General features: G+C 35.2%; 1 protein-coding gene across 1 annotated transcript in view; it reads left to right on the top strand.

Annotated features, from left to right (window-relative positions):
* LOC127845302 (beta-1,3-glucan-binding protein-like) overlaps positions 1-9,834 on the top strand; it is a 10,137-nt gene extending 303 nt beyond the window's left edge. Inside the window, exons 2-12 of the mRNA XM_052376131.1 lie at positions 364-441; positions 2,163-2,285; positions 2,979-3,112; positions 3,973-4,047; positions 4,280-4,340; positions 4,732-4,899; positions 5,332-5,409; positions 5,700-5,817; positions 6,221-6,286; positions 8,082-8,208; positions 9,281-9,834. Coding sequence (XP_052232091.1) covers positions 364-441; positions 2,163-2,285; positions 2,979-3,112; positions 3,973-4,047; positions 4,280-4,340; positions 4,732-4,899; positions 5,332-5,409; positions 5,700-5,817; positions 6,221-6,286; positions 8,082-8,208; positions 9,281-9,484 — 1,232 coding nt within the window. The 3' untranslated portion in view covers positions 9,485-9,834. The remainder of the gene's footprint in view (positions 1-363; positions 442-2,162; positions 2,286-2,978; positions 3,113-3,972; positions 4,048-4,279; positions 4,341-4,731; positions 4,900-5,331; positions 5,410-5,699; positions 5,818-6,220; positions 6,287-8,081; positions 8,209-9,280) is intronic.
* The last annotated feature ends 1,959 nt before the right edge of the window (positions 9,835-11,793 follow it).

The raw sequence follows: 11,793 nt of genomic DNA, 5'->3' as shown, positions 1-11,793 counted from the left end.
TTGAAATTTGCTGTGGTGTGTGTAATTGTTGATAGAAAGAACGATGTTCATGGTAATGAAAAAACAACTATTAATACAGACTTTAACGTAAAGTTGCATTCCGTTTAAGATTTTGCTAATTCACGTTTAAGTTGAATTTCCAATGCAGACTACTTTCATAATGCTATCTTGGCATCAATGTCAATTTTTTTCTTTTCGGCGGGTTACCATTCAAATTATTTATTTGTTGAAAAGGCTTAAGTTTAGTGTAACAACACATTTTCCTTAAGTGTGTTGGTGTTGTTGTTTTTTCTTCTTACATTATTTGCGTCGTATTTAAGGTTTCAATATTGTAGCATGGCATTTGCTTTGTCTTTACTACAGATGTTCCAGGTTTGCAGTGGAAGCGAATCAAGTACGTCATCGACGGGAAGGCATTTTCGGAGAAACTGCATCAGTCGGGTATGTGTTTTGGGTCTTCAACTATCTATAGCGAAATAGAGCTTCGCTCCGGCGAAACGGGGCTTTATGCATATGCGTAGAAGAGGCTTCCTTTACAAGAATATTACCGTAAAAGCGGAAAGCGTCATCCCTGATTAACCTGTGCAGACTGCAAAGGCTAATCTGGGACGACACTTTACGCAAATGCATTAAGCCTTCTTTTCACAGACCCTAAACGTATTTTTTTACACGCTTTTCCTTGTCACAAACCCACATTTATGCTTCTGTCACGACTTGGATAGGAAAGGGCTGTTAATAAGCCAATTAAAGGATGCTTCCCGAGTGGTCCGCACATTCCTAAGATACGGAATTAATGGGTCATATCGTATGGATTTAACTGACCACCTTTCACAAAGTGAAAATTAGTGTATGTGCATATGCAATCTTTTCAAGAAGTGTATACTTGTTATATTTGTGTGAAGCATGAATATGCTTGCATTTACAAACATATCTTTTCACACGTTCAAAAAATAATTACAAGCGTATTCATCATGAAAAAAGACATTCATTCACCTAATTAATTTACAATTAGCGACGTTTTCTCTTTCACAATTAGTCTTATTTGCCTAAAATGTATTCATTGTTAACAATTTAAGTCCACGAAACCACGTATCTCTGGTCCATGCGGTCAGCTCATGTTGACAAGCACGCGTAAACTGATAGCGTATCCATATATTGCTCCTGCTCCTATACTGACAGATTTCGGTTAAGGATAACAGAACACATGTTGTCCTAGTTTTGTATAATATAGGGCCGTGCTATGTGAAAAGGGGTTTACTGCATTTGCGTAAAGTGCCGTCCCAGATAAGCATGTATAGTCCGCACAGGCAAATCAGTGACGACACTTTCCACTTTTATGATTTTTTTTTGTTTTAAGAAAGTCTCTTCTAAGCAAGTATCTCATTTAGGCGGAAAGTGTCGTCACCGATTAGCCTGTGCTGCCTGCACAGGCTAATATGAAACGACACTTTACGCACATGCATTACGTTACATGTGCCTCTTCCAACTAGTGTTACCGGTATTCCAAACTTGTATTTCCCAGAGCGTGCCAATAATGATAAACATTTAATTTTTTATATACATTGTAGAAGTGACGTGTTGATAACGCTTTAGAGCATCTTCCTAGAAATTAATAGTTCTTAATATCATCGTATGCATATTCAAACGAGGTATTTAGTTGTTGTCTAGCGTTGGTAATTATTTTAAATTCAATATTTCGTGCATGATGATATAAAAACGTTATATTTTATAATCTAACTTAATTCCTAACAATTAATATTTAAATAGCTCTGTAACATTAGTCAAGCAACTCGTTTGGAACATGCATGTCATGTTAATAAATAATTGATAATAAAGAAAGAGTCCATATTACTAGTATATTTATTAATGCTTTTAAACCCATTCAAATATGTGTGTACAAGCAATGCACCGGTATGTTAACTGGAATTTATGGTTTGAATGTTCCATGGATTTGCCTCTACTCTAATATCATTATCGCGAATCATGATGCTATTGGTCCTTCACAAGTTTTATGTATTTTTCGACCATTTTGAATACTAATTGTTATTATAGTATTAAGTTATATGACATGTAACAACTGTGCTATTATTACTATTAATATGTTTAGCACACAACTGGTGTTCCTCATTTAAACGTTTATATGAAGTTACGATTTATTGCAGTGGATGGTACGTGGAAGCACCACAAGAACGACGGTGATGTCACATCCGGCCGCAAAATCAAGTACACATTGGTCGGCACACATAATGGAAAGAAGATTATGAAAAGTGGTTCGATGAAAGCAGGTTGTTATATTTTTAAGTATTTTTAAGATATTTTGTCGCGAAGCCATTAATGCTGTACTAATACATCATAGACCGATAAGATAACAAATAGACTGGAACAATAAGATGCGGTGTGCTGTGTTTGAAAAGACTAGTTCAGCGAATTCGTACATTGATTAATAGTTATAACAGCGACAACAACACACCATCTCTTTTAATATCATTCTTTAACCGCAGCATTAAACTAGTTTAAAGGGGCGTTTTGGTATTCAACCTCACGTTTTATTAATCATCCTTCTCTAGCATTATTCTGTATCATTTCTCTCCGTTTTTTCGTCGATCTTTTTCCAATTTTTAATTTAACAACTATTTGGAAAATTTACAATCAGTAAATGCCGTCCCTTTAACAATAGCTCTGATACAAGTATGTAAGAACATATCGGACATACATGGAGACATATCATCACTTACATATCCGACATACATGGAGGGCTAGCATCATTTACATATCGAACATACATGGAGATATAATTAAAATTACAAATTATATATTTCTTACATATTTCTTCAAGTCGCCGTTATATCCAAATTATTAATCAATGTACAAATTCGCTGAACTAGTCTTTTTAAACACATAAACATATCAAATATATATGTTTACTAAAATATTTCATGATGTAAACTATTTACAATAAAACATAATACAATTTTCAGAGCAGACGGGCATATCTGTGCTCCCTCTGGATCACCCTCGACGCCAGTCAGGCACCCTCGTGTTCCGGGACGACTTCGATGGTGCCGTGGACACTTCCAATTGGGACTATGAAATATCCATGTATGGCGGTTATGTAAGTGATTCTATATCCCTATATTTTGCGGATATTTTAGTGATGATATGTCCCGAGGTATGTCGGATATGTAAGTTGTACCTGAAGATCCCCATCAGTGTCGAATAAGTGTGGGATAATATATCTATATATATGTCTTGTACGTACGTGAAGCTATTCATCCATGTATGCCGAATATGTAAGGGATTCTATGTCTCCATGTATGTCGGATATATGTAAGTGATGCTATGTCTCCGTGTCTGTCGGATATGTATTAAAGTGATTCTATGTCTCCATGTTATCGGATATGTAAATGATGTTATGTCTCCATGTATGTCGGATATGTAAGTGATGTTATGTCTCAATGTGTGTCGGTTATATAAGTGAGGCTATGTATCCATGTGTGTCGGATATATGTAAGTAATAATAAGTTTCCATGTATGTCGGATATATAAGTGATGCTATGTCTATATGCATCTCAGATATCTAATTAATGTTATGAGTGCTTAGGCGTGTCGGAAATGTTAGAGATTATATGTTACGCTATGTTGGATATGTATGTGATACTAGAAGATCACCATCAATGGTGGATATGTAACTAATGAAACCATAGGTTTATTGGATATGTAAGCGATAGTGGAAAACAATGTTATTCTTTATTTGATAGGTTTTATTACTACGTGTGTATTCAATTAATATTTGACAATACTTTATATCTAAGTGTGACGTCATAATTTGATAAAATGATGACATTTTGACGTTAAGACTAGAAACAAAATCAAATGAACGTACATGTAGATGAACATGTCCGCCTACATGTTTAACGGCATTGTTTGTAAATTATTATACGTGTGTTTATGCAAATCAGTATCCACTTTTAGAACTGGGAGATTCAGGTGTACACTAACGACCCACTGAACGTCTTCACCAGAAACGGGCACTTGTTTTTAAAACCGGTAACTTCGAATGTTTCTTTTACCGGATATTCGGCTACTTTATTTCATAGCATTATTTTCCCAGAAGATTTGTAAGATCAATGAATATGTGTAAAACGTCATAATCAACGTACTCAAAATTGCATTAGTTGTTTTATACCAAATATTTCATTCATTTAAATTGGATTGTGTTTTTATGTCATTAATTTACATATATCTACCGCGTGTTCATCGGACTGTTGTTTTTTCCCAGACGCTCACTTCCGAAAAGTTCAACGAGGGTTACCTTCATACTGGAACCATGGACGTTGCACGTGAGCGAATGTTTTTTGAAATATAATATTTTTGCTATTGAAATGTACACAATTCCAACTTTTTCATTCATTATAATTATGAGCATATCTAAACTTATAAATTATGTGTGTGAATTACTCAAAACAACACTAAACTATTTGAGTTTGGATAAAGCGAACGTTTTTCTCGTTTGACTTGAAGCGCATGTGTCTGACATTGTTTAAACCCACGGTATCCATCAGTTTTCTTTACATTATCAGGAAGCATATCTTATTTGAGTGAAAGGTTTCGACATTGTTTGTATCCTACAGATACGTATTAGTTCTCAGTTCAAATCCTGTAATCGAGCATCAAAAACAGAATCTGTAAATTTTTAAAATAACCACCTTCCTATTTCTGTTTCCTTTTTAGAACTGTGGGGTCGATGTACGAATGCCGACAGATATGGGTGCGTACGTCACGGTAGGGACGGTCTCCTTCCACCGGTCATGTCCGGTAAAATCACGAGCAAAAAGACAATTCGGTTTGGTCGCGTCAACGTGCGCGCACGAGTTCCTCAGGGCGACTGGATTTGGCCAGGTAAGACCCGACATTGCTATATAGACGCTAGCGAATAGAACAGATGTTTTCTGTTTCAACAATTGAATTTTTAAACAATCCACTATAAAACATGTATTAACGTGTGTATAACTTAAATGCTACCAATGGATTGGCAATAAATTAAATTCATGAATTATTAATTGGGATCTATTTTGTTCAAATGTGCGTACAAATAATTATCTCATCCATAGGCGGCTACAGGGGGGGAGGGGCGGACGCGGCGTACGCCCCCCCCCTAAAATCGCCAAAGTTAAGTCAATTCGTTTGATGTTTCACACTTAACTAGATCTAAATCACCTATTTAAACTTGTCAAAGCCTTCAAAATCACTAAAATCGTGGAGCTTCCGGGGGGCTTCGCTACCCTGGACCCCCCCAAAACTATAATATAATAATATGTTATTACATTTCAGCTATCTGGATGCTGCCACGTGACTCTCGCTATGGCGGATGGCCGGCTTCCGGTGAAATCGACCTGATGGAAAGCCGAGGTCTGCATAAATAAAAAAAATATTATCAAATGTGTCCTCATAAGTTAAAGAACCATCTATACGAAAATAATAGCAAAGCACAATCCATGTTCGTACAAAAGTAAAAACTTTGCATGTCTTGTGTTTTTGTTGTTGTTTTTTCAGTATATTTAAATAATGAGGTGTATCATCTTACCTCATAAGCTGTCCAAAAATCTGGATAAATGAAACAATGTTTTTTAGTATATAAATAATAAAATTTGCTAAATTTTACCATAGCTTTACTTTACCATTTATGATTCAACGTGCAGGCAACAGTGTTGCGCGCGCACCTGACGGAAATGACCATGGACGAAACGAAATCGGTTCAACTTTACACTGGGGACCCGACGCTGGGCAAAATAAATTTTACCTCACGCATGGAGAAAGGTATCCAGATTTTTGCATTATATCATTTTTCATTTGAATTTCTACTATTACTTTACAGTTGACGGAAATTGAAGTAAAAGTACTTTATTTATTATTCAGAACGACACTGGCACGTTTACGCCTCTATGTGTTGCAGTTATTGTGTTGCTTTTTGTGTTTTGAGTTTTGCTGTTGTTAATGTTTTTGTCTAAAAAATCAGGTAATGATTATATCAATATTAAGCAAAGGCTTCAAAGATCACAGTAATATAATTGTCACACGAATTAAGCAAGTGAGCAATCTTTTAAATATGTGATTACATCATAGCAAAAAAAAAACACGGATTAACTGCTTACATAAAAAGCCGATCATAGCATTTCACTATGTTGCATGTAATGACACTTTGCTTCTTCAATTGTTTCAGGGACGACAACTCCTACTCCAATTCTTTCCATGTGTACTCATTGGACTGGACAGTTGACCACATCATGTGAGTTGTTCCGAAATGTATATAAATCTCGTTCTGAGAAAACTGGGCTTAATTCATGTGCGTAAAGAGTCGTCTCAGATTAGCCTGTGCAGTCCGCAAGGCTAATCAGGGACGACACTTTCCGCTTTAATGGTATTTTTAGTTTCAATGAAGTCCCTCCTTACCAAAAATCAAGTTTAGGCGGAAAGTGTCGTCCCTGATTAGCCTGTGCGGACTGCACAGGCTAATCTGGGACGACACTTTACGCACATGTATTATGCCCAGTTTTATCAGAACAAGGCACATAATAATCTCGCTAATCTGAGCCTGTTCTGGGATTACTTCGCCTAGAAGGCGACTCAATTCATAAACATTATAAGAATACCATAAAACATTGGGGTTTTTTTTATTTAAAATGTCAAAACCATCTTTGATGAGTCGTATTTAAGGGGCCGTTTAACGTTTTGGTAAATTGACAAAATTAGAAGAAGTTGTTGAAGATTCGCAAATTTTCGTTTTAATTATGATATTTTTACCATTTTACCATGGTCTTAAATATCCATTATATGCATCTTCAGACGATTTGAAACCTGAAAATTATAAATCGTTGTGCGACGCGAAACGATTGAATAATTTGGAAAGTTCTGTTGTTGGCGTTTTATTTTGGGAAACTACGAGGATAGCTTATATAGGAAAAAATACATCCGCTGTAAACATGAGCATGGATAGTCGAGTGGTTTAGGCGGGGTACGTTTTTCTCCAGGACTCCACGGGTCAGTGGTTGGAGCCTTGTTCCGGATTACTTTTTTTCCTTTTTTAAATTGTATTTTTTAATGGAGATTTTTAGGTCAAATGTTTAAATTTATCAATATAAAGCATTTCATGACATGCTTCAATACATGTCAAAATCTGTTAAACGGCCCCTTTAAGACATAACTCACTGGACTTTGGATGAAAGAAAATAAAATTGTGTAAAGTATAATTAATCTGAATTTTCTGCCAGTGTTTGTTTAAAAAAGGATTTTTGTCGGGCTTTTTTTCCGAATAATTCACAGCAACGATAACATATGAGTATGAAATGAATCACGACTTCGAAACGCTTTGTTCCATTTAGTATACACCAACCTTTAGTTGGAAACGATTTTAAAAGATGCGTTTAAGTCCGTTTATTTTAGATGGCAATTTCCGGAATTATTAATGATTTTTTCACTTTAACGCTCATATATTATAGATTTGTGCATAGTAACCCACATTTTATTTCCTTCTTTGTCTTTAGACACGTCTCGTGTAAGAATTTATCATAATTTTATTGAAATGTAAGTTTATTGTCGCAAATTGTCATGGCATAATCAGACGGGGTTCTTACTTGTTAACGTTGTTCTTATTTTGCATGTAACGCTTTGTGTTAAAGTTATTTAAATTATGTAAATGTGATGTTATTTTCTTTTTCACCAATTATTTTGTTGTTCACTTTTTATCGTTGTTGATATCGTCATAATCTAAATATGTATTTAAAATGATGAACCTTTAAAATTCCACAGCAATATCCACTTTCAAATTGTACAGTTCAACATTCTGAATTGTATTACTCACCATATAAATAATACGCGGCATTTGTTTAATACAGATAAGTTGAGAGATATATGAAGCGACATTCATCCAAATAGTGATAGCGATTGGCCTAGTCGACTATTGTGTGCTTCCTCATTTAAACAAAAGAGATATTGCTCAATACAGTACGTAATTGTCCATTTTATTATTTTGTTTTTTTCCAATACCTTACTTTCAATTTTAATGTTTGAAAAAACTTTTCCAGAATCTTAGTCGACAACATCGAGGTGTTGCGTGTCAATATCGAAAACGGCGGATTCTGGCAGAAGGGCGGATTTGGCGGCAACAACCCGTGGTCTGGTGGAACAAAGGCCGCCCCATTCGACCAGGCGGTATGTACAGACGTGGACCACAGTGGCACTACATTTTTACACTCTTACTAACGGCCTTCCTGAATAATAATAATAATAATAATAATAATAATAATAATAATAATAATAATAATAACTTTATTTTGTGAAGAATTCACATTAAGAAATAATTTCTTTTTTACAATGTGGTCTTCAGTAACAAAACACAAGTATATATTTTGAAACATGCATACGAACATACAAGGGAAAAAAGAAAATGAACTATACAGTTAAATGTTATAATAACTTCCTTATCAATTCCGACGACGTCGACGACGACGAAGACAACGACGACGATGATAATGATGACGATGATGATTATGATAATACAAAATATGCAAAATGTGATACAAAAAACAATCTATCAAAAATTAATCTTTCAAATAAATCACATCAGACACATCACAACAAAGTATTAATATAGACAAATTAACAAATGAGCATACATATATATCAATGATTTGTTTGGAGGTATTCTTTAAATTTTATTTTGAATGTAGTATTCGAAGACACTTGTCGGATGCTTATTGGAATTGAATTCCATATGGTTCGTGACCGAAACGAAAACGCTCGTTTTCCATAATTTGTTTTAAACGGAATAGATGATATATCAGTGTGTGTGATGGATCTAAGAGCGTACACATTGCTATTTGAGATATGTATAACATTATTGAAATAAGAGGGCATTGTGCCTATTACAAACTTATGAACAATAGATCCAGTTAGGAAAGTACATCTGTTATTGAATGTCAACCAACCAAGTTCTTTGAATAAGGGAGCTGAAGGAGTTGAATATGGTTTATTCAGTATTATTTTAGCAGCTCGTTTTTGTATCGAATGTATTTTACGTAAATGTGACTGTGTTGCTGAACACCATAATACGCAACAATAATCCATAGTCGTTAATATATATAAATAAGAAGTCAATACAATTAAAATTGAAATTGAGAGCGGAATGCATGTTTTTCTGTCATTTTTTTCCAAGCGAATATATAATGTTAACAAAACATTACTTAGATCTACTTCAAACTTTTTCGTTTGATTCGTATTTCAGTTCTACCTGATTTTGAACGTTGCCATCGGAGGAACCAATGGTTTCTTCCCGGATGACTGGACGTACAACAGCCGGAAACCATGGAACAATAACTCTCCGACAGAGCCTGCTGATTTCTGGAACCATAAGAACGATTGGCTCCCGTCTTGGCAAGGGGACAATGTCGCAATGGAGGTCGACTACGTGGAGATGTTCCAGTACTAAACACTTGTCATTAATGTATCGAGCATCGCTCTGAGAAACGGGGCTTTATGCATGTGCGAAAAGTGTCGTCCAAGATTAGCCTGTGCGAACGGCACAGGCTTATTTAGGACGAAACGTTTTGCTTTAATTGGATTTTCGCTCAGAAAACACTTCCTTTTAACGAAAAATACCATGAAAGCGAACAAGTTTCGTCCATAAATGATCTTTGCGAACTGTACAGGCTAATCTATGACAACATTTTATGCATTTAGACCCGATTTCCTAGAGCGATTTAAATCTGTGTTGTTGTTGTTGTTTTTTACAAAATCGCATTCCTTATTTTATGTAATAAATTAAATTCTTGAGAAGTTGCACAGTTTTTTTTTTATAATGAAATAGTGTTTGGGTATCCTTTTTGTGTCCTACTGAATACAATAAGGAGTATGTCTGTGGGAATTGAATTATATGGGTAAAAACGAGTGATTTGAGAGCACTCAATATTTGACTGTGTGAAGAACAAGTGATTGGACAGCACCATGATTTAGGCTACAAGGCTCTCGCTGTTAGTGACTAATTTTTACGTAGCACAATTGTTAAAATGCAATCTGAATACAAATAGTAATTCACTTCCAAATATGCAAAGGCGAAAACAACCGAGAATATATGTACACAAGACGCTTTTCTTGGTTGTATTCGCTTTTGCGTATTTGGAAGTGCAGCCGGGTAAATCATTCAGTGTTTATATCAACTGCACAATGTAAATTGTCAACAAAAGTGACAAAAGCAGACTATCAGTAAAACAATTGAAAACAAAATAGATATAAAAAAAATATATTGCAACAAGAACAGGCACTAGTAAAAAGGTGAAAGACTGCCTGCAGCCATGAACTGTTAGGTAAACATAAATTGTACAACAAAACAACAAAGTAAAATAAAAAAATATACCATTCAAAAAGGAAGTAATCATAAAGTTAAACAGTGGAGATGCGGCCTTAAACCGCCAGACGACATAGGAAAAACATGAATATACAACAGCTATTGGCCTTAATAACATGAGTTGTTAAAAGGTGACAGACTACCTGCACGCGTAAACTGTCAAGGAAACATAAATTTTAAAGCAACACAAACAACAAAGGAAAGATAAGAAAATGTACCGTCAAAGGATTATGCAATCATGTAGTGAAGCAATGGATCTGCGGCCTCAAACCGTCAGACGACATAGGAAATATATACAAAAAGTATTGGCCTTAACAGGAACTTGTAAAAAGTGGAAGATTACTTTCAGCCTTAAACAGTTAGGTAAACATAACCTGAAAAGCAACACAACAAAAGTAAAATAAAAATGGTAACCCATAAACAGAGCAGGCAATCATGTAGTACAAGAATGGAGTTGTGGCTTTAATCCCACAGACAACCAGAGCGGAATATACAACAATTATGGGCACGAAGAACAAGTACTGGTAAAGAAGTAAAAGACTACCTGTCAGGTAAACATAAAATGTACAACACGATAAGGAACGTATTGATAAAAGAGCAACCAATTTAGTAGTTTAACAATGGCGTTGCGGTATTAAACTGTCAGACAACGAAATATATATTATATATATAACAAATATTAGCCTAAAATACAGGCACTGGTAAAAAGGGTGAAAGACTATCTACTAGTTAGCCTCGTCATTTAAATCATGTGTTAAATTGGGTTAACCATCATTGGTTATGGGTACGTAAAGTAAATAAAGATAATGGGTAATGATGGAAAGCATATATTTAATTAACAGGGTTTCGATGACAAAACCTAGTAGTCGTCTAAAGTGTAACTTGTGTGATTTAGAGGAGCACCAGAATGTACGCTGGGTTGTAACAGGTCGCTGCGAGACGCCATTTCCTTGAATTCAGAGACATAAAAACCAATATGCCCAAAAGTAGCTCAGAAAGGCATGACCCAGAAGCATCTGTTTGGAGATGAAGATAATTGGACGGGAGTCATCGATATTCGGATGGTTAGCCAAGCACAAAGGTTTATGAAACCCTGGACTATCACTTAGTAGCACGAATTTAAAACACGTAGAGAGGATAGTAGTTCCTAGGATTACCATACGTGACCAACCGAATAAACTCATAAGTTAAACATACATTAATTGAAGGCAATGCACAGTTGCAAAATATTAAATGAAATGGTATGTAAACAAGTACCGATGATTAAATGTGTATACCCCCGGGGAGGGAGTAACTTTCTATATACGGTGTTTTTCGACTAAAATTATAGATATGGGTATGGTTTTGAACATCTAGGTATAGATATGGGTATTGAAATAAGAAATTTGCTTGTA

Source organism: Dreissena polymorpha, chromosome 9 (assembly GCF_020536995.1).
Source record: "Dreissena polymorpha isolate Duluth1 chromosome 9, UMN_Dpol_1.0, whole genome shotgun sequence".
Lineage (NCBI taxonomy): Eukaryota > Metazoa > Mollusca > Bivalvia > Myida > Dreissenidae > Dreissena > Dreissena polymorpha.
Note: the sequence above shows the minus strand (reverse complement) of the source record. Positions and strands in the feature narration are given on the sequence as shown.